The sequence below is a fragment of the Gopherus evgoodei genome, chromosome 5 (assembly GCF_007399415.2).
Source record: "Gopherus evgoodei ecotype Sinaloan lineage chromosome 5, rGopEvg1_v1.p, whole genome shotgun sequence".
Classification (NCBI taxonomy): Eukaryota; Metazoa; Chordata; order Testudines; family Testudinidae; genus Gopherus; species Gopherus evgoodei.
In genome coordinates this window covers 111,486,611-111,514,492 of record NC_044326.1, presented here as the reverse complement: position 1 = coordinate 111,514,492, position 27,882 = coordinate 111,486,611, and the positions used below count along the sequence as shown (strand labels likewise).

Genomic DNA, 27,882 nt, shown 5'->3' with positions numbered 1-27,882 from the left:
TGGGAGAATGCAAACGAAGAGGCTGCCTGACAATTTGCCGTCTGCAGAAATGTACCCCACAGAGGATTAACATCCCCCCTCCCCCTCCATCCAGCACCCGACCCCATCCATCCCACCCAGACGACGGCTCCTGTGGCCCTCCGCCCTGCCCTACCCTGCCCCTCACTGGTGTCCCCCCCTCCACCCTTTCTCCCTCTGCCACCCCAGCATCCCATTGCCACCATGAACACCAACGTGTGCGTGGAGAGCGGCCCCAACCCCGAGGCCCCGGGGCTGCCCAAGGATAACCACCTGCCCGAGGGGGCCCTGAACAGCCTTGTGGATTACAACTCGGAGATGGAGCGCTACCGCTCCTTCGCCACCTTCTACAAGACCAACGGGGGCGCCTTCCCGCAGGCGGCCAAGATCGCTCGCATCACCACCCCAATCTTCCCCAGCGCCGCCGCCGCCGCCGCCGCCCGCATCGGCATGTCCCCCTGGAACTGCGATAGCGCCACGGCCGCCGCCGCCACCGCCATGCTGTGGGGCAGCGGCGGCGGCGGCGGCAACACGGTCCCCGGCGGCGCGGCTGGTGCAAGGAAATCCTCCGCCTCCTCCTCCGCCGCCGCCGCCTCCGCCTCGCTGCACGCCGGCAGGAGCAGCATGCACCATCGGAACGAGTCCCAGCGGCTGGGCAAGCCTGGCTGCGCGCCAGCCGAGCAGCCCGCGTTGCAAATGGCAAATAATAATTTCCTCTCCACCTTATCCCCCGACCACTGCAGACCTTTGGCTGGGGAATGCATGAACAAGCTCAAATGCGGCGCTGCTGAAGCAGAGATAATGAATCTCCCCGAGCGCGTGGGGACTTTTTCCGCTATCCCGGCTTTAGGGGGCATCTCATTACCTCCAGGGGTCATCGTCATGACAGCCCTTCACTCCCCCGCAGCAGCCTCAGCAGCCGTCACAGACAGTGCGTTTCAAATTGCCAATCTGGCAGACTGCCCGCAGAACCATTCCTCCTCCTCCTCGTCCTCCTCCTCCCTGGGAGCCGCCGGAGGAGGGGGGGCGGGAGGAGGAGGAGGTGGGGGAGGAGGGGCAGGCAACCCTGCCAAGAAGAAGAGGAAAAGGTGTGGGGTCTGCGTGCCCTGCAAGAGGCTCATCAACTGTGGCGTCTGCAGCAGCTGCAGGAACCGCAAAACGGGACACCAGATCTGCAAATTTAGGAAATGTGAAGAGCTAAAGAAAAAACCTGGCACTTCACTAGAGGTCAGAGGAGATGATTTCTTTTTCCCCAGCCTCCCTCCGTCCCTGCTCAACCCCCTCCCCCCACCCCTCCAGTGCTTCTTGTCTAGCTTCAAGATGCAGCATCCCTTTTCTGAAGCTTCATTCAGGTTGTAAGGGTTATTGCCCCTGTGACACTGGCTTCCCTCACTGGCACCTGATATGAACCCACCCTGAAAGCAGAGGGTGGGGGATGCTCTTAAATAAGAGTGTGAAGGAAGTGGGGGAGGGGGCGGGGAATCTCTTTGGCATTTTTATTTGTGTCCCTGGAAAAAATCACTATAGTTTCATCTAGTAACTAACATCACAGATGATGAATTAAAATCTTCGTTAAGAGGGTTCTTTCACATCCCTGCACATGCTGGGCACATCCACATTGATGTGAACCATCTCTGTTATTTTAAAGAGTTCTGTCTGGTGACATGGAACAGATTTTTACTAACATGAAACCAGTGGTGGCGGGTAAACACTTTTAAACCTGAAAGCAAATGGGGTGTTTATTTATTTTTTCTAACTTAATTGTTGTCATTATGAGATCTCTGTGCTTTATCTACTGTGTTTTCTATCTGACTGGTAATTATCTTTGATTTTGGTGGAGAGGAGGGGGAAGAGAGCAGGAAAAGAATGTAGCTGAACACCTGACTTTTTAGTGGTCAGCAGTTCAGAACAAGTAATAACTAGTTATTTTCAGGGTGACTGATAGCAATTTGATTCAAGAAAGACAATTAGTCACAGAGTTAAATAGTTTGGTGAAATGTGCTACAAATTCTTTTTGGCAATGCATTTTACAACGTAATCCTTTTTTGGTGTACTAAAATGTGATGTAAACAATAAGCACAGGTATGACTGAAATTATGTCTGATTGAACTGTATATACATTTATTTTTACAATGTGTCCTCAGAACTGACAATGTATTGAATATCACAAAGCTGTAAAGACAGGTTTTCAAGTTTGCTAGACATACAAAAGACAGACAGATATGATGTTGTGGAAATTTCAGTTCATGTATTGAGTACAAGAGACAATGATAAAAATACAAAAAATATGTAAAATGGCTATTAGGTGATATTTTTAGACAAAGGAAAACAAGACAGAGGAAAGACTAGTAATCATATGTAATATCTTGTCATTATTAAAATTATAGTGTTGCTGGTAGATGCACATATCAGACGTGTCTGAAGGTGTCAGGGGGAATGGTAGATTTAGAACCCAGAGGAATACTGCGTATGCTGGGTGACAAATTAAGCTTTGCAGTCACAGAAAATAGCAACAAAATTGCAACTTTCCAGTTTGCATGTGTTTTGTGGTTATTTTCTAAATCATTGGTTGCAGGAGTTTTCTCCAACAAGAGATGGGGTCTTGGGGTAAAGAAAAACAATCCTTCAGTTTGTTTGACACCAAATAAATGGATACAGCCTTATTGATATTAATATTGCCATTGAACTGAAGGAAGTTTTGTTGTTTTATATTAAAATTTTGCCATCGTGATTTATTGTATGATATTGAGTCCCATCAAAAGATCATGTTCATTCCTCCTTGCAAGAATGAATTATCCTGGTTGAAAGTTTGGTTATTAGTCCGTTTTTATACATTTTCTTCAGCTGCTTTTTGTAAGTAATCCAGTATCACAGAAATACAGCAGATTATATGGATTTCTTCTGATGCTAGACATCAGCTGTTAACTTTTGATTTCACTTCCTGGTTTTGGTCAACAATATGCTTCTGTTATATTTGTAGAAAGTTTTCAAAGAATGTTTATAATCACCCACTCTGCAATAAACAGATCATGCTGAATTTTAATATTGATCCACAATTTAAAGAGAGATTACTTTTTTCAGTGGCACTTGTTCGTTCAGCGACATTGAACTTTGTTATGCTATTTAGGCAAAAAGTTTTTTTTCATTAGGCTTGTAAACCAAGATGCCTCTGTGATTTATTATTTATAATAAATGATCCTGATGGATTATTGATTTGTTCAGAAAGTGAAATATTTCTAGAGGAGATTAGCTTATATGTTATCAGACTTTTGTATGAGTTTGTGTGCATCTCTAAACACATTTCATGAATCTCCTTGCTCCTGACGAAGGTGTTCTACAGCCTTAAAAATTGTTCAGGCATGTTATGAGAATGCTACCCATTAAAATTTTTTTAACTGCTGTGGCTAGTAAAAAAACCATAGTTTTATTAGCCACTTGTGTACTTTCATAACCATCTGCCTTCACTGCTTTTCTTCATTTTTTCTCTCTCTCTTGCTGTCACACACACCTCTGCTGCTATATTATGACTGGAAGGAAGCAGATTTCTCTCTCCAGCTGTAGAGATATCAGTAGACGTTCATTCTCCGTAGGTCATATAAAGTCACAAAGCATGTCATGGCGTATGGCTAATATCCTTACAGGCATGTTATTTGTCAGTAGGAAAGGAAAAGTTCCCAAATTGGATAACTCTCTATTTTTGGTCGTTTTTCTTTTTCTTCTTCTTTAATTAAATAATAAAGAATGACAGCATGACTGCCTCAAGCACATGTGCAGCAACACTGTTCTGGTTGTAAGGCAACCAGCTGGAAGCATGTCATAGAGTGACAGGGCCTACATGACTGAACTGAAACAGCAGTCGTGGTTGCAGGTGGGTGAGCATAGTCTGCTTGCTGAACTGGCTTCTCAAGCTAGCTTGTCTTGCGATCTTTGTAAATCAACAGATCTCCTTAGGTGATACACTATGGCCTAGGTAGGCACCTTACTGAGACAATATAATAAGAATCAAGGGTTCAAATTCCATTATATACATATGGAAATTGTTGTCAGTTACATACAAAATATAAAGGATATTGTCTACAAAATATGGAAATGACTAAAGATTGGAAGTAAAACTATGCAAAAAAGTCAGTAAATTGGTTGAAACCACTGACTTCATCTTTCTTTTTTCCCCTTAAATCTGTTCTTGTCCTGGTGCAATGAAGGCATATGATATAACTCTCAAGGTTAGTACATTAAGTTTAAAACAGATTCTCATTAATGCTTTCAGATTACCTGACCCTTACATTTTTAATTAAATGCTTCCCTTCCAGTCTTTTTTTCAAACGGATTTTATTTTTCCATGTTTTTCCTATATTATCTGTGCTCTAGTATTTTTAACAGAATTTTATTATTACTAGGTGACTTTATGTATAGTATTAATAAATATATGAAAATAAGATTAATGCCGTGTACCACTCTGTATACCCGTGTATGTATACACTGTGTTCATTTAGATTTACAGCTAAAGAGGCATAACAGTTTTTAGTCCAGAGAGATTACTTATTTTCCTTCCATTAGTACACATTTATCTGACTCCTACTGTAAGTTATAAAGTCTAAAAACCAAATCTTACTTTGTGCCTTTCTCACTCTTTGAAGTCAATAGGCCTGATTATGATTTCACTAGTCAGTTTTATGCTGGTGTGACTCCATTGATTTCAGTTGCACCACTCCTGATTTAAACCAGTGGAATATTAAAATCAAGCACAGAGTCACTCAGCTGAGTAAGAGTGGGATTTGAGCACAACATTAAGTACCTTTCATACGTGGGCATAGTGTTACAAGATTCAGTGTAACGTACTTTATTCATAAAAGATACATGTTAATTAATTTAGTTGCTATTGAAAAAATAAGCACACATTTTCCATTCAGAAATAAGTTTTCAATATTAAAATTTAAATATGAAGGGCCTAATTCCGTTCCCTTTGAACTCAGTGTGGGTTTTGAGACTGAGTTAATTGAGAAAAGGATTGGGTCCACTGATTTCAATGGAAGCAGCATTTGACCCTGAAAATGTAGCAGCATATGGCATTGCCATTAGGGAACAAGGGGACCTGTGGGCAACCTCAGCACTTTTGCTTCTTGTTTTGGTGGCAAATGTGAACATTGTTAAGGCAACACTATGGAACTCGGTGGGCAGGGGTCAATTAGTGGGGCCTCAGAGGAGGCATTTTTCCTCATGTCTTTCTAGCTTTAAGTTACATATTGTGATGGGAATCAATAATGTGAAGGAAAACTGGAAAACTGGGAGGGAACAGGCAGCTAATGTGAATGTCAGGGTGACTAACTGGAAAGTCAGAAGGAAGCACAAACTACTCTCTGTGTTTAGTGATCACTTCACTATCTGTGTTTGCTGTTGTGCACTGAATTAATTATTACTATTAGTTACTATTTGTGTTAGCATAGTGCCTACCAGCCATAGTCATGGACCAGAACCCCACTGTGCTAGGCTCTGTACAAACACAGAACAAAAAGACAGTTGCTGACCCGCAGAGCATGCAATCTAAGTAACTGCATCAGTCTCTTATGGGCTCATTTCAAGAATTTGGTTATCAGCTATAAAGCCTGCACCAGTCTGGGACTTTGCAGTTTCTTCCTTGTTGTGCAGTTGTATTCTGCCACAATGCTCTTGTTTTTCCATCTCCATGACTGAACTCTTAGGGGAAGTGGTAGAACATTCTTAGGGGAAGGTTCTTGGCTGTGGAATTCACTTTGCCTTGCAGTGTACTAGAATCAGAATCTGGTGATTTTATTTGATTGTTTCTTTGTTTTTTAGAAACAGGGCAAGATGCATTTGTTTCTCTGTGTTTCCTTGTTTTCTGCTGCTGCTTCTTAAATTGAGCATGTAGCCAAAGAGGTATTTATCTTGTCAGTGGGTGGAGGAGACAGAGGCAGTTTTGCTGAAACTTTGCAACAGCTTTTTTAATTAATTTTTTGTAGCATTCCCCTGGATATTACAATGATGGGTATGATAGACATGAATTAAATAATTAGTTCCTTTTGGCCAGCTGAGGTCCCATCGAAACAATGCGCATCACAATGACGCCTGCTGCTGCTTCAGGGTATAGTCTGGAAGAGCTGCAGGCATCTTCACTCACTCTGGTTGACACACGGCTTAATCCTGCAGCTGCTCAGAAATCTCATTGAAGCCATTTGCAGTTCTACACATGGGACAGGGTCCTGCAAAGTGTGAAGTGTCTTCATCTTTCAATTAAATATGGGAGGCCAGTGAACTGAGGACCTTGGAAAAAGCATTCAGCACCTTTCCAGATCAGGCCTGCTGTCCCTTTACTGATCAACAATTCTAAGGGGTTCTTGATCTTTAAAATTGTAAAGGAATTGGTACCTTCTTAAACAGAGATGAAGTTAATCTTTTAATTAAATTTCATATTTTCTTACTGTATTTATGTAATTTTTAGAAATCCAAACCAAACAAAAACCACACAAAATATTAGTGTACAATTCAACATATTAATATAATAAAATCCCCAAATTTTTAGTTCACCATTGGTGGGAGACATTCACAGACTACTGTTGATGAAATGCACTAGAATTTTGTGTTGTGCGAGATGGGAACAAAATGGTTGAATGCTTTTTAAAATGAAATGGACCACCACTAAAGAAATCTAGCACCACCAAAATTAGGTACTAAATTGAACCTAATTTTAAGGAATCAGACAGACAGTCATATCTGGTTAAACTTTTTTGTTGTTGTTGCAAACTCTACTTTTTATTCAAAAATAATTTGTATTAACTAGTCTAGTATTGTTCATCAGTAAAATGCCTGAATGATCAGAGATTAACAAGTTATGACAGTTGTTTTGTAATTTCATTGCATGGAATATTTCTTTGCACACCTTTTAAAAATATTGTAGATTAAAAAACTGATGAGTCAGGATTATAGATCGAATTCAGCCCAGAGTTACAGTCTTGGAAACCTCATTTATTTTAGTGAGGTTGCACATTGTTTAAGTCAAGATTTAATTTGGTTCAGCGATCTTAAGGTATTATACCTTATATAAATACAATGGGTGAAATTTTGGCCCCATTGCAGTCAATGAGAGTTTTGAAATTGACTTCAATGGGGCCAGGATTTAATCTAGCATTGTGACTGATTCATTACTGCATTTTTCCAGTTTTACGCTGGTGTAACTCCCCTGAAATCAATGCATATTGATTTGGTGGGGTTGAACTGATTGGTTCACAATTTATATTGTAAATAAGATCAAATATTTGTTTGGCAGAAATAAGCGTAATGAGTAAAATTTTGAAATGCGCCGTAGGGTCTTAGGAATCTAAACCCAATTTTCTAAAGTGACCTAGGCACTTAGAAGCCAATTGGAGTATGCTCCTAAGTCACTTAGGTGCCTTTGAAAATTTTATCTAGTGGTATATTTGTCCAATGCTTGGATCATACAAATAACTACATTGTGTGGGCTATGAACTGCTTGCCAAGTAGTCTAATTTAAGTCAATAGGACTCCTTGTCTGAGTACCTCACCGTACCGTTTATTCGGTGTAAGAGTTGCAGAGTTAGGGCCTAAATATTTGCATTTATATATTTATATATTTATATTTGCATTTATTTTAATTGGCCAGATCCTGAAGTTCCCACTCAGTTTATATTTATTACTTAGTCTTCCAAAACTTTTTCTGAGGTCAGTGGGAGTTTTGCTTTAGTAAGGAATGAGTTAGGACTTCCGCAGTTGGCACACCATGAATAGCAAGTATGTGGAAATGCTTTTAAAATATATATATTTTTAAAAGTCTGCTTCAGAGACTTTGATAATAATCCCAGTTGATAAAAGCCAGTTACAAATTGCTGTAGCACCATTAATGTATTTGTTGTATAGTGACCATTGTTGTACTGACAGTGCAGTAAAACTAGGAACAAACCATTTCAAACTATACTAAAAAAAGTATCAATGAAGGGAAAGTTGGTACCCTGAATGTGTAGGTTTTAAAGTTTAAGTTTGCTTAATAAAATATCCCTATGCAGGTAAACCTAGAACTCTCAACTTTAAGTCTAATAAAATATTATAGGATCTGGTCAATCACTGGTTTAAATTTTAAATGGTCTTTGTGTAGGGCATGTTGTGAAAGGTTTAGGGTTACATTTTCAAAAATATCTAAGTGATTTAGGCTCCTAAGTACCCATGTCACTTTTTGAAAATGTTCCTAAATCTCATAAGTGACTCTATGGGACTTAAGTGCTATTGAAAATGGGGTCCCTAAGTCACTTACATGTTTTTGAAAAATTTTCCTATAGGCACAATTATTTTTGAGGAATAGTTTTGTCCTCAAAAAACGTTCTCCGTTGTTGTAATCTATATATATTGGGGAAAATTCAATTTATCCACTTGTTCTTGTCCCCTTAAATCTCTCCTTTGAGCACTCACACTGAACAATAACGTTGTTTCATTTGACACTATTCTGCTATTTGGAAACTCAAAGCTACAGTCGCTTATTTTTTCTTTTTTGGGTGGATTTGTATTTTTTGCAGTCATATATTGTTTCATCACATGCAAACACCTGTCCTAAAATTGAATTATTCTGCAGGTTAATCTAAAGTCTCCCCCTATTCAGCATCATATGTTTTCTGTTGTTTATTGAGTTATGTTGCACCATACTTCAGACGTGACAGCCATTTAATAATGTTGAAGCCTTAGCTCTGCAGGGGCTAAAAAGATCCCAGCAGTCTTGTTAACTTCTACTCTCAAACATTATGGGGAATATTTTCTCCTCCCTGGAACTCCCAGGCTTCCTCTTAATTTATTTTAAAACTATAAAAATCCATAGCCAGGTATCTATTAAACCAACTGGATTTTTGCAGTTTTCTAAAGTTTCACTGTGCTTAATATTTAACCAGGTGCTCAGATACTACAGTGATGAGTGCAATATTATAAAAACTGACAGTAGCTCAAGTCCAGGTTATACTTTGTGCCTTGTTCTTAAAGCATAACAAACTCATCAAATACTTGCTTATTTAGTTACGTTAGTGTTTCTTTTTTCTGCTGTTACTGAGTATTTTTACTGAGATTACTGAATTCTGAACATTTCAGAAAAACATTTCAGAAACCTTCCTTGTTTATTGTCTCAGGACAGTGCATGTTTCAGCTCCATGCTGACTTGCAGGGAGTTACAATTTATTTTATGTAGCATCTTTAATACTCAGTATCATAAAACACTTTATTAAAAGAGCCATTTGTAAGGTAAGGAGAACGGAGAGGTTTTAAAGGGAGGAGATTATTCAGTGGCTTAAAGAGTGGGGAAAAGAGAGACAGAATTCCAGATGGACGGGGCAACACACTGAATTTAAGACAATTACAGTGAATTTTGTAGGAAGTGGACACGGGATTTCAAAATAGGTAGTAGTCAAAAGAGTGGAGATGAGGACAGATAGGTAGGCTAGAACACAGCTACAGAGAGTTCTCACAATAAACAATTTTGATCTGGATTCAGAGCCAGTAGAAGCTCACAAAAGATCGGAGTGAAACGACCTTACTTTTTATAGAAAAATAATAGCCTATTGCATTCGGACCATAAAGGAGAGAACTGCTGTAGTCAGACAGGAAGTGACAAAAACATGAATAAAAAATTCAGCAGAAGCTGCATCAAGGTAAGGATGAATTCTTGCAATGTTTTATAGCTGATGTTAGAAAAATATACACATAATCAAAATATCAGAAAATAATATCGGTGTCTGGTATGATGCTTGAGGTCTCTGGTTGTGGGGCAAAGTACAGATCTGATTTAAGGAGAATAAAAGCAAAATTAAAAACATGAGACAAATGGGACTTTTTATCCAGGAGGACCACTGCTGTAGTTGATGTATTCTGCAGTAGAACATTATGGTGAAGCCAGGAGCTGACAGAGTCAAGATAGGCCAGTGAATGAACTGAGATGCAGAGTTGGTCTGCAAGGTCTTGATGGGGAAAGTGGCAGTCAGCCCAGAGACAGTTCAACCAGGGAAGGACAGGGCTGGAGATGATCATGGTTTAAAGAAGGGCAAAATTATTGATAATACTGAAAGCTGCATTGATATCAAATAGTGTAAGAAGACAGAGGAATTTGTGGTTGGGGCAGAGCATTTATCATTAACTGCCCAAGGAGGCTCATTCTTAGAGATGGTGAAAGAGTTAAAAACCATATTGAAAGCAGTCAAAGAGTGTGTGCTGGGAAAGATACTTAAATTGCTCAGAGGTTCCTGCTTTCTCCATAAAAAGCAACAAAGAGTCCTGTGGCAACTTAAGACTAACAGAAGTATTGGAGCATAAGCTTTCATGGGTATCCCACTTCATCAGACACAGATACTTTCTCCATGACTTTGTTGAGAGAAAGGAAGGGTCATATGAGACCTTTTCTGGTGTGTGGTGGTGGGGTAGTCTGCAGCTTTCAAAGCCAGAATAAAATCTCCAGTGGAGTCAATGGTAAATTATGCTAATATAATATTGCAAGGTGGAGGAGAAGATTATGACAGCCATTTTTTTGGGGGTGGGTGGGGGATCTTCTGAGGAGGTGGTTTTGTTCATAGACCAGTGATGGTTGTAACTGGGACAGCAGTGGCCATTAGAAGTGCTGTGGAAGGGGTGACAGGCTGTAGGTGGAGAGAGGAAAAGGTGGCTGAGCTAAAAGTAGTGATTAAGTGACACAACATTTAGGCCATGTTTACACTACCTCTTTTGTGGGCAAAACTTCTGTCGCTCAGGAGTGTGAAATAAAGACACCTCTGAGTAACATAGGTTTCACCGGCATAAGCGCTCATGTGCACAGAGCTACGTCAGTGGGAGATGCTCTCCTGCTGACATTTTTAGGTGGTTTAATTATGTCACTGCACGAGCCATGTTACAGTGGCAAGGCTGCATCCGTGCAGCTGTGCCACTGTAAGCTTGCTAATGTAGACATCGCCTTAGATTTTCAAAAGAAAGATGATAGCAAACACCACGTCAGTGGAGAGGGGTTGCAGGGAGAAGTGTTAGAATGGAAAAGGGATTTGGATTGACACTGAATTCCCAAGATCCTGGATGATGATTGACAAGAGACATTCAATCTCCACGCTCTAGAAGGGGATTTTAAAGATAGTGAACTGGTCTTCCTCATGTCCCAGTGGATAGTGAACTCCAGTTTATTCAACTTCTTTTCCATTGGAGATGATCTGGGTACCAGGGTGAACATGTGGCATGGGAAGCTATATAAGATCAGAGGAAGACAAGCTGATCAAGAGCTAAGGAAATGATGAAGTTGTTAGTACTGGCAAGCTGATGAATGGGAGGAAGGGAGAGGATGCTAGCAAATGGAGGACTGAGATGATTCACTGAGTGGGCACTGCTTGGCCTGTGTATTTTTAGGTTATTAGAGGAAAGTATAGGCTCAAGGAGTGCAATTTTCAATTTGTGGAAGGAGTGATCATCCTGACGCAGTGTCAGAGAGCTAGAGATGAAAAAGGGGAACCGGAAGTGGATTATGTTGAAGGTGTGATCTCCTGAGTGGATGACAGTGACAAAACAAAGACAAAATGTACAGGGAGAGAAAAAGTCAGAGACAAGAAGATGTTTGGAGAGGTCATTAATATGAATAGTGAACTCACCAGTGATTGAGTGGTGGGGGACTAGATGAAAGAAGGGATTGGTAATGAAATATGAAACCTGTCCCCTGTAAATCACCAGTTCAGTCCAGCCCAGGATGGTGATGCCTATAAACTGTAATACTAAAATGATTGTTTGGTGGCCTATTGTAAAATGAATTGGAGGTCTAAGTCCCGTGAGGGTGGCCACCTCACAAAATCATGCCAAGTTGAGTGTTAATTGTCATTGTAAAGGTATTCTGAAGGGAGGCCAAGGTCTGAATGGCCTAGGAAACGATATACTACCTTTTAATCTCTAGAGGTGATCCTTCTAGTTGAGGAATTTGGGTTAAATACTGTAAGGAAGACTGTGCTGCTGCTCTTCTTGCTGGACCTGATCTGTGGATATGTTGAGTTCACCAGGCTTCTGGACTGTCAGTCTGGCACCTTTAACAATCACTACATTGATTAAAAACAATCCCTTGCTCCTGTAAATTGAAGATGTCACAACTAATTACTAGAGCTGGTTGATATTTTTTGACATTTTTGCCACAAACAAGGAAGCCTTTTTGTGACCATTTTTTGACTAACTGCTACTTTCACAGTGTGAGAAATCCTAATGGATTAATTGGTCATGATGTCCTATTGATTAGATCATTTAGGTTCAGCAGTGTGGGAAGAAGGAGCAAGGGTTGCTCGTAGCCAGCGTAGTTTAAGAGAAAGGAAATATATACACCTCTACCCCGATATAACGCTGGCCTCGGGAGCCAAAAAATCTTATCACGTTATAGGTGAAACTGCGTTGTATCGAACTTGCTTTGATCCACTGGAGTGCGCAGGCCTCTCCACCCCCAGAGCGCTGCTTTACTGTGTTATATCCGAATTCGTGTTATGCCGGGTTGCATGATATTGGGGTAGAGATGTATTTAGATTTGGTGATGACAACCAGGCTTCATCTTTGTCTTGAGATAGAGATTTCTTAGAAAAACGGTAACCTAGCGGACATTAAAGAGAATTCAAAGCTTGAGTGCTAAGTCATGTTCCAGAGGATGATGTACCAACAGGGATTTCTTATTAATGGATTGAATGTTAACATGAATGCTTGTGGGGGAGGAGGGGCTAAGTGATAGGGACTGATGGATGGTGTTCCTAGGGATTAAATTACTATAGTGACAGACTGTGTGTGTGGTGGGAGAAGGGAGTTTATAGCTGTTAATTCATAGCAGAGTAGAATGAGAAGAAATAGCAAGACAGATTTTAGAAGGGAACAAGGACAGAGCTGGAAATGGGTAGTGAGTGGTTTTGATTTTTAGTATTTTTTGTAATATAACCTCTTGATATTTATATTATGTTGATGTGAAATAGCCAAATGCAGGGTTTAGAATTACATTATAAATTGTTCCTAATATCACGTGAGCTAAAGTAAATAAATTGGATGCTACCATAGTTTAATTTGAATTGTGATCCTGAAGGTACTAATTCATATCTCCTCTGGTCAGGTTAACATTTTTCCTAGCTCACTTCACTACAGTGCTTCTACATGTCCTTTCTCCTTCACTGAAAAAGAGTAAATAGATTGTCAGAGGCCAGTCAGAACAAACAAAAAACAATCTCTGATCCTGATTGAGGCCTTTGGGCTCTATTTATTAAATAATAAATAATAATAATGTCATCATAAGCAGCTTGGAAACTGCCTTCAGCAGCTAATCAGCTCTGTCCTCAACTTCAGGTAGAGATGAAAATCCTTAGGAATTAAAAAATGTTAAATAACATTCCTCTGATGTTGATTTCTTCTGATTCACCTTTGACAGAAAGCTTTAATTAAGGACTGTTGTTTAGGGCCAGATCATGGCTGCAGAGTAACAGAAAGAGAAGCAAGATCCCCACCACCATCTTGCACAGCCTTTCCAGATCACTGCTTTGGGTACAGGGCAATGGGGAAAAGCAGGATCTACAAACTGCTACTCCCCCTCATGAGCAGATGGGTGGGGAGATGCAGAGCCTTGGCTCCAACCTCAGTTTTTTGGCCAGCAGAGCTGAATTGGCATACGAGAGAGAGAATGTGCTAGAAAGGGACTGTAGCAAATTATTCCCCAGCCCAGAAGAAGAAGGGCAAAACTGTTCCTTTCCGAAGCTCTTCCTGCTTCTTGTGGTGAAGAACATGCCAGTGTTCAAAGAAGCTCTGTTTAATGGCACAATCTAGCCCTTAAGGATCTAGGACCAGATGGTGAAGCACCTATTGATGCTGGGGAGATCTTACTTATGTGAGTAGTTTCCTTGAAAGCCAGTGAGACTACTCATAGGTTTAGGTGCTCACCAACAGGATTATGGACTCCATGATCTGGACCTTAATATTTCACGGCTGATATTTTTCTCAATACTAGTTCTGGTTCCATGCAGTTACTGATCTGTATTTACTGTTTTCCACGGTGATACTATTCACTGGTATTTTTAAAATGTTAAAATTCTTCACCCATTTCTCAAAATTTAATCTCATGCTTTTTAAAGATGTTCCAAGTAAATTCAAGTAAAAGAAAACAAATATATGAAACAAATAATGTCAAATACTGAATATAAATAAAGACCATATCCCATTATCCTTATTCCCATCGAGATGTACCTTACTCCATAAGTAGACTCATTTATTTCAATTGGGGCTACTTGCTACTGGCTACTACTGACAGTGAGTACAAGTGGAGAAATTTGGCCCTGTGAGGACAGGTCTTTAGTTCTGTAATTACCACTAGCCAATTCTGATGCCTTGAATTGTACTTCACTCCTCAAATAGCCCCTTTGAAATCTGTGGGACTGCTCGCTGAGTAAGGTACTGAAAGTGAGTTAGGGTATGACAACCTGGTCCTGAATCAATGATTCAGTTTTTATTTCTATGTAGTATCCAGCGTAGTGGTTTACTTTTTGCTGTACGAACTTGGTGGCAGAGAAAGTCAAATGAGTTTCCTAATCTGGTCTGTTCTAAATCTGGTTTGTGTCAAATACAGCATGGAAGATATGCAGTGCAAGTGGAAAAATAACTGCCAGTAAAAAGATTCATGTCCTGTTGAAGCAAATAAAACTGACTTTTAACATAAATGTTAAATCTCATCCCTGATATGAAGGAAGACAGGAGTGTGGTTCAGGTACGGTAAGAGATATTTTAACTCAGATTGTTAAAATAAGCTCACCACTGAGTTTCTGACCTGAAGTACTTGTCCCACTTAACTGACAAGTCCAGTCTTAACTTGGTTGTTAGAGGATGTCTGTTACAGTATGGTATAATTTATAATAAATAGAAAGACAGGGTCTGTGGGTGGAAGGTAGCAGAACCCAGCAGATCCTGGCAGATGTGGAGAATGACAGCTCCATGGCATGCTTCCATCTTTGTCCAGATCCTACGGAAGCTCTTCTGTGGGGTTAGGACTTTGCAAGATTTTGAGAGATGTCAGGGTTGGAGGGGAAGGAGCAGCTCCCTGTGGAACCAACCCCCCTCCCCTCCCCTCCCCTCCCTCTGTTAGTGGATATTCATGCCTAAGTTGTATTCATGCCTACCTGAGACACAATAACTTGTCTCTGTGCCAGCGCAGCTAGCCTGTTCAATGGCAGCATAGCTCAGCAAGATCCATCAGGAGGGGTTGGGAGCAGGGCTGAGAAGTAGCTTGAAAAGGCAACCTGTAGTTTCTCTTCTGTGCAGATTTCCAGGGTATGGAAGGTTAGGAGTTCACACACTCCTCTATGGTTCTCCAACCTTTCTAGCCTGAGGGAGAATTTCAGGGAAACTCTGTGAGTTGAATCTGGCAGTAATTAGGTACCCCAAAGCCATTCCTATATTTGTAAGTATATTCATGGGTGGAACAAACTGGCAGCAGAGAAGGTACAGATAGAGACTTCACGCAACATGTGCACAGCACAGCTTAACTCTATGTCCTAGTCACTTTGAAGGGGACATTGAGGTATGTAGGGTAGAAGGGTGTGAACCAAATACCTGCAGAAAGCAGCACAAGGGTAATGGTCTTATACAGCTGCCCTGCAACCTCACCGTGGCCTAGGAAAGAATTTCTTCTTACCAATCCTAGCATAGTTTCCTGCTCAAAGGTAACTTATTCTGGCTTTGTGTGATCATAGAATATCAGAGTTGGAAGGGACCTCAGGAGGTCATCTAGTCCAATCCGCTGCTCAACACAGGAGTGATCCCCAGACACTAAATGACCCCCTCAAGGATTGAACTCTTAACCTTGGGTTTAGTAGACTAATGCTCAAACCACCAAGCTATCTCAGAGAATACACTGCATGTATTCATACCTACCTTGTCCGTACTCTTTTAAGACCTGCTCCAAGGAGAGTAGCATGGGGAGGAGGGCTAGTCTAGTGGGAGAGTGGGTGTGTTTTGGAGGATATAGACTTACACCCATTCCTGGACATGTGAGTAGCAGCCATCTTTTATTAGCCTTAAAAGAGGAACCTCAGGTAAAATGAAGCTTCCATCAGCTGGCAGCACTGCAGGTAATAGGTCTGGCTTGATGGAATGGGCAAGAGGGATGCCACATGCCTGGACAGCTCCCTGGCCTCCTCCTCTGTTTTCTGACTGCTTTGTGGAGTTTATTAGTCCTTTAACTAACTAATGCTGTGTTATTCATATACACAAGAAACCTTCTCAGCTAGTTACTTAGGCAGTAGTAACTGGTAGCCAGCCCCAGATCTTGAGCTGGTAATGGATGCAAAATGCATTACATGCAGGAATTGTGAATATCTATCCTTGGCCTTGAAGACTAGCTTCTCCTTATCCCTCCAGTCACACATCACATGGCACCAGATTCTCCAGCTTGTGCTAATGTCTGGTAGTAATGACATGTCTCACTGGGCCAAATTGTGCCATTTTTCCAGTGACCCAAGTACAGAACTGGACCTGTGACTTGGGGATTTCAGGGAGGGAATGTCCCCTACGGAGAGCCACTCCTTTCCCAAGCTCCCCCGTACACAGGGCACTGTGCAGAATCATCCAGCCTGCTTTTTTCTATGCAGCTGGCCTACTGCACAGGTTGGTTTGAGGTCGGGAGACCCCATGTTCCATTTATGATACCTGTGCCTTTGGGGCATATTAAGGGAATAGTCCATGCACTCCTCCAAGTTCAGGGACTGTAATTGTGATAGGCCTTTGCACAGGCCATGCCAGTGAAGGAAACAGCTTCTTGTGTGCACCCCAAACTCTGTGCACTCCATAAGGGCGTCTCATGGCCTGGTGTGTTCACTTCAGTGGTACTAGTCATGTTAGTATATACTATTCAGCATGAATAAGGGGTTCAGAATCTGGCCTGCAAGTATCTGTGTGTGTGTAAAAGCCCAGATTTGAATTTGCTGCTGTGCTTAAAGAGTTTTCCTTTAAAAATTACAAATACTCAGGTCATAACCATGTATCATTCTCAAATACATTTCTTTTTTTTTAAATTTCCATATGCTGCTACAAAATTGTTTCCCTAATGCTCTCTATAAAATAATAATAGAAATATGTAATCTAGCAGTTGCAAAGACTTGCATCGCAACACTGTATTAGAGCACACCCACAGCAACAGTGTATACAGAATACATTTTTAAAATGTCTGAACTCTTACACCAAAAAAGTAGCTGAGTTCAAGTAAAAATAGAGTCTGTGGTGAAGAATTTAAAGAGTCTGTAATTTCAGTATATTTTGCTGTTTTGCTATATTGGAAGAGTGTGTATGTGTGTATTTGTATAAAGGACCTGGTCCCACTAAAGTTTATGGGCATTTTTGCCCATGTGAATAGATACAGGCCCAATATATATATAATTTTTAAAATGTTATTTTGGGTGTGTGTTTATTTAAAGAGATTTTATTGTGTTTCTCTTATCTTAAAGCCAAAAATGTAATTCTCTAGGCTGTTTATGTGAAGCTGACTTTAAAAATGCAATTAAAATATAATATTTCAAATGTTTGAAGTACTCCTTTACTTATGTAGAAAATACTTTTGCAGTTAAAGCTGACCAAAAGAGAAACAGAATAGAAAGTTTTAAGCTTGAAGGTCATTTCATATCAAGTTTGTTTAGAGATAAATTATCTGGAACACGATGCTTTATAGTATTACCTGTTAGGAGAGGCTGGGGCTGCAGGTTTTTGAGTTGCCTCCTGGGAACGTGGCTGCTGCTTGTCAGTATTTGCACCTGCATGAGCAGTGAAGGCTGCCTTAAACAATGCTGATCAACTCCAATTCTATTCCTTACTTCCCCTTCCCCCTAACTTCCAGGGGAATCTGTCTTTCCTGTCACTCAGGATAATGATTCCCTGCAAGCATAACCGGGATTCAGAAACTCTCTGTAATCTCATCAAGAGTTTGATTCCCCAGCTGGGACTCTTGAATTTATACAACCAGAAGGTAGATGGTCATTGCACTTAAGCTTATGGATTGGTGTGCTGAGCCACCAAACTGGCTGAAAGATCTCTTTTCTCCTGGCTATAGTCTTGTCTGTTGTGAGGGCAAAAATCAAAACATTTCATCCCATAAATTGGGTTTGAGCTAATTTGATCCATCTATTCAATTCTCATTTTTTTTGTTTTTGTTTTTGTGTGGTTTAATGATTGAAAATAGTGACAGCTGATTCCCCAGTCAGTGGCTAGTGCAATAGATATTTAATTATATAATATATGTTTAATTATAATTTCCTATGCCGATGCAAAAGACCTTATCTTGTAGTTTTTTAGAAGCACAGATATTAAACAGCAGCTTTGCCCTTCAGAAATATTATTCTGTGTATTTAAAGGTCTGATTGACCTTTGAATCAGACACTGCACCTTTACTTCCAGCTGATACGACAATGTCTGACAGAGTAACTCAACTTGATGCTGCAAGAAAGTAAATAAATGCCAGTTCAACCCCAGATATATAAAAAAGTATTCATAGTGGAATATTTAAATGTTGCTTTCAAAGACAATATGTAAGTGTAATACTTATACGTGATTAGCCATTCTTCTGAGGTTGATTTAGACATATAGTTGCTTGCTATTGTTCTAAACTCAAGCTTCTTTTATAGTCAACTTCTTTATAAATTATATTATCAGCAGCCATCTTACAACCTACACAGAACTCTGTGGATAGTCTAACAAGCATATAGTCTCCCTTTGGTATACCTTTGAAGGAAGCTTTGCTTTGCTTTGTCATTACAGCTACATACTCTAGAACTGAGCACATGTGACAGAACAGAATAGGAATTGTTAAAGGGGACATAATCAATACTTATTTTGGCACATACTAACAAAGAACACTCAAATATTCAAAGCATATTTATACAACAACCAGACTCATTTTTGGAAGCCAATTTCAGAGGATTTATTAAACTTTAACATTCCTAGGTAGAAGTAGGATATTGAATAGTTTAGAATTGTGATTACACAGCATAAATTCTTTCTTCTCTGATATTCCTGTGGGAATGAATGATAAAGATAAAACAAGAGGAACTCTGCTTCCTTTTCATTCCCTTGCTATATTTATTAAACTGATTAATTTTAAGTGTTTCTGCAAGAGGACCTGCATACTGTTTGAGCCTGGTTATTACAACTGATTACTTTTATGATATAAAATGTTTGCCATGGTAATTATCAGTTTTGTAGAACTTTGAAAAGATGCCTTAACTCATATAACTGATTGGCGATGCCTCAAAGCATCTAGCACTGCATCCATACAAATTTCTGGGTGTATGATTTATTAGCTGTATTTTGGAATGGAAACATTTAAAGGACCTCCTTAAAAATATAGTTTAAAGACTGCTTCTTTTCAGTGGCATTCTTTAATTAAAGTTTCAGCATAATCCACAAGAACTATTTCAACAAAAATATATTTATCTGCAATTTCCTTAAGACTGTGTATTAGGTTTTTTAGTTACAATTCTTCAGATATAATATTTGCTTGTGTGGATATTTCTTAATGAACCAAATACAGCCGGATGGGATAACTGATGTGAATTGGCATGTGGTGATTTAAGGGACTGATCTTGCCCTCACAGTAGTCAGTGTAAAGTCATTAGCTATAGTAGGAGCAGAAATAGACCCCATGATCCAATCTTTTGGGATGCGAGCACCATCAACCCACATTGAATGCAGAGGGAATTGAGGGCACTCAGTACCTCATAGAAATCACTCAGCACCTTGCAAGATCATGGTTTAAGTCCTTCCCTGTATGTTCAAACTTGGGTACCAAAAGCTGAGTGTCCAAAGGGCTGATTAAGGCGCTTAAGAGCGTGGTGCAATTTTCAGATGTACTGAATGCTTGCCTGCAGTGGAAGTTGTGGGTGCTCAGCATCTGGGGAAAGTAAGCCATTTTTATTTTAGGCCCAGATCCAGGAAAGCATTTATGCATGTGCTCAACATTAAGCAAGTCACTATTCTTGTTGAAGTCAGTTGGACCATTCGTATACTTAAAGTTCAAGCTCTAGCGCTTTGCTGGATCCAAACCTAAGTGCCAAAATATGGAATGAGATAGCCAGCTCTAGGTTGAAAATGTTGCCCTATTCTCCCAAGACATCAACACAGGTGCATCAGGTCACAGTGCACATTATGATCATTAGATCAATGTCTTCATTATTCTTGGATTAAAAAAATGTCTTGCCAAAGTGTGTGTCTGCAAAACCACCCAACTATAAGCATACACCCAATAAGTCAGTGGATAGGCAGAAACCTTTTCAAAATGGTACAGGTATTCCATGACTACTCTTCATTTTCCTGGCTATATGTCCTAGATGTTTATAATTATGTTTTCATTTCCATTACTTTATTGTTTAATTAAAGAGGAAATAGATAGTACATAGTGTATGTATGTATAAAATTCTGAAATGGCACATTTTTAGAAGGAGGACATTTCTATTAATTGTTGAGTTATGTGAGGCATCATGTTATGTAGATAACTAAAATATGGCTGAAATGTAAAGGAAAAACAGCAAGAAGAAATCTTATTTTATAATGCCACAGAAAGAAAGCTTAACTTGTTTTCTTGCTTTTTTTTATAGAGAACACCTGTTCCCAGCGCTGAAGCATTCCGATGGTTCTTTTAAGCAGTAGTATATCTTATTTTCAAGGCAGTCCGAAGTGAATGGCAAGCTAAAGTCTTGTTTTAAGAAACTGCTTAGTCCACCATTGAAGAATATACTCAGATACTATTTTCATTTATGTATAGGGGTTTCCTCAAAAACAAAGCTGAAACAATCTGGAAGCCTGGGGAATTGGCCAGTTTATTCACATTCAGTACACTGAATCTTTATTTGATGTAACTTAGCTATACTAGTGAAGTTGTTGTCTATTTTTAAAGTGGCTGTAAAAAAAAAAAGTTTGGGTAAACCCCTGCTGTAAAATCATGTATCTTTGAAAAGTAACATATCTATACTTCATTTTCAGATATATGTGTTTCGGTACTGTAAACTGTACAGATAGCAGCTTGTATTTTGTGTGTTTAGACACAAGGAGACAATCATGTCTGAGCATCTATGGAGATTAAAAGTTTGTACACAACAGTGTGGTTCTGCAAGTTAAATCTGGAGCAATAAATTCTAGCTTTAAATAATATTTTGCTGGCTGTTTAGAAGCAGCAGCAGCAGTAGCAGCAGCACTGTTTTACCATGCATCCTTCCATAGAGACTTGATGCCAAGTGTTACAAGATTAAAAGATTATGTTGCATCTAGCAATTACCTTCAGTTGTATTGTTGTAAGAGGGGAGACATAAAATCTAAAATTAATCTTTTTGAGCACTATTTTAGAGTAGTGGTTGTGCACTTGCATTGCTTCCAAAAGAGCTTTACAGAAGGGTATCCGTCCAAAGTAACACACCGGAGCTGACTTGCTTTTGACTGTGCTGTAAAGTGAAATGCACAGTATAGATGGACATGCGGAATCAGTCATTTTATATATAGCATGTTCCAGCATACAGAATGAAAAGAGTACCATATCTGAGAAAAATCTATGACTCAATGTATTTACCTTTCCACTAAGAGTTGCTATGTAAGTTTTTTCAATAGATGGAATAAAAATTTTATAAAATATGTGAAAATATTTTCGCTCCATGTGCAACATTTAAGGATTAGGCTAGTTTATAAATTTAGACAGGCTTGGATCTCTCCTGCAGTTGTGAAGGCCATGAGAGCCTGGGTTTTTTTTAAGTATATAAGAAAACCCCACATTTTTTTCAACTAGTGACTATTTGTCCCCACACATCTTTCTTTGTCACCTGATCTTGGGCTTGCTGAATCACTGGTCCCCCAGGCCTATGTATACAGAACATTTACTCCTCATAAAGGCAGAACATGGAGTTACATAATTCAGATGTAATATAAGGATATGGAGGATACTGAGTTTACGTACACTTCATACAGAATACACTTCATACAGAATACCTCATCACCTATTTATAGCTTGGCTTTGTTTTCACGCACGTGAAAAGGCCACCCCTTGAAAGTAAGAGAATGCTGTTACACCACATATTGTATGTTTAGTATTTTATACAAGATAGGATGATAAATGCTAGTAATGTCACAGTAAAGCATGGAAATAACAGGCTAATGATGCAGAGAGTGTGCCAATAACATAGTATTTCAGCACTTTCTCCATTATCTGCTCATTTTCACAGTGCTTGACAAATACTGGGGGGTTAGGTGAGCAGCAGAGTGTGTCATCTGCAGTTTGTGGAGAGTCAGAGTTCTGGGAAAGTCTGAGGACTGACAAACCCTGGCAGTGGTCAAGCAACCTAAGGACAATGGTTGTGAGGAGAAGCATCCTAGAACTGGCTGTGTAGCAGCAAGGGTCAGTAGTGTGTAGAAGGGCTGAGACACAGTGGAGGAGCATCAGAGGACTGGAGGAGATTGCATCTGCATTCTAAACGTTAGGGCTGACACACGTGTCCTGGGTTCCATGTAGCATGACATCTTACATGTAATTTCAGAAAATAAATGCCATCTTTAATGTGCTCGCAACATGTGCCCCCTCTTATATTTTATAAAAGATCATTAATTAAACAATCATAAAATAAGCTTTACATTCATTTACTTGACAGCTTTGTACCTGATGTTATTTCATTTAAGACTTTCTGGTTAAGGACACTGTTATTTACTGCTGGACCAATGAGAGCCACGTAAGGTCTTCTTTATCAAATTGTTAATTGATTTAAAAACTGACTGAAGCCTTATTTGCACATCTGGCTGGTGAGCTTGCCTTGCTTTTTGGAAAATTGTGATTGCTCTGACAGAAGTAGAGACAAAATTCAGTTCAGGCTACATTAGGTGTACAAAGATATTCATAGCAATGTACTTACTGTCTAATACCCTAATGTTGCATGTCTTGATGTGGTTTCTTTTTTTGTTTTGTTGTTTTGTTTTCAAGAACTGATGGATCTGTATATTGTAACTGTAGTGTTTTACGTCAATTCAAAATTGTTAAGAAAAGCAAAAAAACCTGTTAATTATTAAAAATGAACAAAGATTGATTTTCTTTGATTCCTACTTTTTTTTTAATTTATTTTGGACATTTTTTCTTTATATCATCAAGTTTTTCCATATTGGTAAAACAATATTTTTATGATGTAGTGCATAGAGAGCATTTTGGTTTTTGATGTTTGAAGAAGGAAATCCCTTTTCTGGCCTCTCTCTTTCTCTCTCCTATATATGGTATATACATATTTATAAATTAGATTATTGTCAAGTTCTAATTACTGAATTTGTGCTTTTCACAAGATCCTAAAATACTTTACAATATGAATCTTTTTATCCCTTTTTGTGTTCTTCATTTTCACAGTGCAAAAACCACATAATATAACTTTGAAGTACTCTAGGTGTGAGCACTAAGCATGCCTAATAGAAAAAAATTCTTTTTATCATACCCCCAGATAAACCTATTAAATAATAAGGCTGTAAAGGAGCCACACAGACACATTATGTGACTTAATAATAGACACTCCCTAAGAGAAAGGAAGTATTCCCTTTTGTCCAGAACCCCTGGTATGTAAGTCATACAATTAATGCTAAAGAATATAAAGTCTCTAAATGGGCTATATCTGTAATCAAATAATGAAGAAAGAAAGTAGTTAAATGAACATACCATTCAGGGTCCAATATATTCAGCAAAAAGCTGTAGTGGGTCTTTGATCATGGTTAGATGCATAGTGATATCAAACAGTTGGTTCTCATGTAGCAGCTAAATGTTTCAGATTTTTGTTTTTATTAAATTTGGCAGTTTCACACTGAGATCTACTCTATTCTTAGTGAATAAAAGACAGTTCCTATGTTAGAAAGTATTCCATTTTCACAAATACAGGGAACTAGGAGATTTTTCAGAAACATGGGCCACAAAAATGTACTCCTTTCACAGTGTTCTCCTATTTCTGAACTGTGCAGTTATCTATTAAATTTTCTAAAAGATATTTGTGTAAGGTATATGTATGCTTGTGCAATTATGAAAAAAAGCAGTTTTGGAAAACAGTGTATTTATTAAAAAAAAAAGAGTCACTTATGGGGCATGTACAAAACTGTATAAAAACATTCAGTTTGCCCAGTAAAGTTGTTTTTGTGATATTTCTGTGTTGTTGAATAAAGGACTTTAGTATTCAAAATATCTCTCTTTTTCCATAGACAGATTTTTGTTTGTGGGATCTTAAAAACTGAAAACATTATCCTTAGAAAACTAATCTTCAAAATAATCAAGAAGATGCCAATGCTGTAGCTGAATGAATGCTGCAAAGCTTCAGTACAATATCGGCATAAAGTTTTTGTTCTCAATTGGCAGTTGATGGAAAAGTTGCATACATGGAGGTGACATAGTACGATTCATTTTTTATGACAGCAGAAAAAGCACATTTTTAATTTGAAAGATTGGAAATGTTATATTAGACTTTTGAGAATATGAAAAAAATTACTGAAATAGAAGCAAAATGGATCAAGGAAAAATAATACTGAAACATGTTTGTATGATAGAGGAAAGTAATGAGGTTGATACTTGACAGAATTATCTACATAGGAGAAAGTATGCACCAGTGAGATTTCATCCATAGTCATTAAGTCCAACAGTAATCCCTGAGATGAAATTACCATTTCGTTGCTGGAATATTTTGGACTATGAATATGGTTTGTTAGAACGGCAATAGCACTTTACCCTCATTTTACTACTTCTCAGTACAAAGTTCTGCTCTTCGGTTGCCTCATAAACTACAAGAAGCAGAAGAAACAGGTTCCTGCACATTGTAAATCCTTATTGTGGTTACAGACATTGGAACAACTTCAAACATTTTTAAATGTTCTTGACTGCAGAATTCAATGACAACATATAACCAGGTTATTATGAAGTTTGGAATCATATTGTTCTGATAATATATTCTGATAAACATTATGCCTAGGCTACTGCATCAAAAACTGATTGTTAAAGGTGCAGAAAGAAGAGTTAGATATTTTGGTCTCTGAGATTCTCTGAAAATCCAGCAATTTTCCAGCTAGATGTCAGTGTACTTGTTGGTTTTTTTAAGTAAGCAACAAAAATGAAAGGAATAGAAGCAGATTTTTCACTGAGCCATCTTTCATTAACTGAAATCTTTAAGGATATATGCTCTTGTGAGATTTATAAGTCTCATTAAACAATACAGAGAGTGAATCTTGAATACAATTTGAATTCAGAAAGGGGCTGTGAGTTACTTGCAATAGACAGTGATCTCTCTATACTAAATCTAGGATTCTGGTTGGGAAGGATACTCATTTAGTGAGATGGTTGATCTGGAACTGAGAAAAGGTCTCTCTGTTCCTATCCCTTTAATGCTGTTTGATTGAATTTTTAAAAAATGTTTATAGCAGAGATGGGCATAATAAAAAACATTCCTGAACTCCGGGGAAATTTTGAGCTTTGCTGTTTAGAACTCTGTCTTCTTTTTGTAGGGTATTTGTTTGTTTGCTTGCTTTTTTAACAAAGAATGAGTAATGTTTCAAAGTAAAACATAAACTCATTCATTGTCCCAGTAATATCCTGTTAAATGGAAGCTCCGTTCTTATAGTGAGAGTTTACCATAATTTGTTTTAACCACTAGCCAGTTCAGCTTCTCACATATTTCTCCAAGGAACAGTTCTGTAATTATTAATAGCCTGATCATGCATGTGCCTGCCATGAGGTTCTAATCATTCTCAAACTCCCACTGACTTCACTAGATACCTTGCAGGATCAGGTCCTAATTATAGATCACTTTCACTTAAAAGAAAATGATACATATTTTACTCATACCAACTCTAAGGGTGCACACTGTTACCAATGTGAAGTAGAGCTTCCATTCATGCCAGTGAGAGTTGTATGTGGTCCTAAAAACTAATAAGAAATACTTCTCACTGTCAATAAGCTGCAGACTAGATAATAAATATTGAGATCAGTGGAACTACTTAACAGGCGAAGGTATTATTCAGCATGAGAAAGGTGGCAGACTTAGGCCCTAAATTAGTTTTCATCCTATTGGTTGTGCAGATACTATGGTGATAATGAGCATGATAAACACATAGCTAGCTAGGTTCTTCTGAAAAGTGATATTACCTGAGATACTGTCACTGTGGAAAACCTGTTAGCAAACTAACCATTTGCAGGGCTAATTTAACAATCCTAAACAAGCTTTAATGTTCAAAAGTCAAACAGTCCCATTATTTTTCTAATTGTTAAAACAACATTAAAGTAGGATGGACATTCTTTTACAGTTTCATAATTTGAGGGCTAGATGTGGCCTGTGATACTTTTTTCTTTTTCTTTCTCCTTTTCAAAAAAATGGTTGTGTCGGAGCATTTCCCGAAGGGGTTAATTTCCCAATGAAAATTGGGTATACATCCTGACCTAACATAAAAATTTTTCTGTCAAGGATGAGCAAAAGATATCCCATAACTGGAGCCATGGTCTGTTTTAGTTTGTAAAGTCAAGGATTGTCTTTGCTAGAAAGGAATTCAAAACAATTCCAGTGTAAAAGTGTGCAGATACCATGATGTAAAACAGAACCTGAATTAATTATTCAGTGTGGTTCTGCCTAGCTCATAAGGCATAAAAAGTTCATCCAAGAAGAGAACTTTAACCTATACACCCTTGTTCCCTTATTCCTTTAACTCTCCCTTCTTAACAAAGTTAATAACAGGTGATTACACTAACTGTCTACACCTCTCCCAGGGAGCACAATTGGGAAAAATATAACTCTTACTTACCAGTAAGGGAGACCATTTATGTTGGGGAGAGAGAGAGAGAAATTAACCCAGGTCGGGGACTTCTGTTATTTGTCTAAACCTCCTGACATGAATTCCCTCTGCACCCGATGTAACATGTAAGTGAAGCCTTAGCCAGAGAGTTCAAAGACTGTATACTGAAAAAGACCAGCACTGAAGTGGACAGGAACCAACACACATTCCTACCCCCATCCTCCTGACTGATAAACATTTATTCTTAACACCAGTGATGAACATCCTCACCCCCTCTCTCAAACACACTTTACTCTGGAAACCTGGAAGAACGGAGTTATGGATCAGGTCTGCAATTCACAAGATACAGAAAAACTCCCAGAATCTGATGACCATGTAGAATACTAGATGACCTTGATCTGGAAAGAAGGTACATTGCATTGATTCATAAAGTAAAGCAAGTTAATGACCTAGAGCATTATCCCATTCAACATCTTTTGCATAACCTCCACATCCTAGCTCTGAACCTCTGAGGCCAACAGGCTCTATGAGAAAGACCCTAGATTATAAGTATAATTGGTCTTTCATGTGCGTACATTTTGCCACCCATGCCCAGAATTTCATTAATAGTTAATCTGACCAGCTGAAATACTATATGAGAATGTATTGTTCAACACTGTAACTATATTAGGAGAAATGGTTACATGTATCTACTTTCCAACTGCACTGGAGGATTACTAAATAAATAGTGGATTTAAAGAAAGTTATCACTGTGATTTGAATTATTGTTTGCTGATATTTTACTTGTTTAGCCTTTTATGCTGATTGTTTGCATTGCTTGAACTGATTTGCCTTTTTTGATACTGTGTCATGTGATCTGCTGATACTTTGTAAGCAACCATAAATTCCAGTATATATTTATGCGAGACTCCATAATCATTCATTAATTTCTTATGATTAGCTTGTGGAAGAAGAGTTTTACAGGTTAATAAACTTGGACTTGATCTGGATTAAAAGTGTATGTGTGTCAGTTTTTTCCTGATTTTAAAACCCCACAAACATAAAGGACATAAATTGAGCACAGACTTCAACTCAATGTAACCA

General features: G+C 38.8%; 1 protein-coding gene across 2 annotated transcripts; it reads left to right on the top strand.

The window, feature by feature from the left end:
* Positions 1–33: 33 nt before the first annotated feature.
* On the top strand, positions 34–23,072 carry CXXC4 (CXXC finger protein 4). Of its 2 annotated transcripts, XM_030564549.1 has the most exons (3): positions 34–1,245; positions 4,221–4,241; positions 20,625–23,072. In XM_030564549.1, the coding sequence occupies exons 1-3, from the start codon at positions 223–225 to the stop codon at positions 20,667–20,669; spliced, it is 1,089 nt and encodes a 362-aa protein (XP_030420409.1). In that variant the 5' UTR covers positions 34–222; the 3' UTR covers positions 20,670–23,072. The 2 variants fall into 2 exon arrangements, with proteins under 2 accessions (XP_030420409.1, XP_030420408.1); XM_030564548.1 differs by lacking the exon at positions 4,221–4,241 and having other exon boundaries at positions 158–1,245.
* The last annotated feature ends 4,810 nt before the right edge of the window (positions 23,073–27,882 follow it).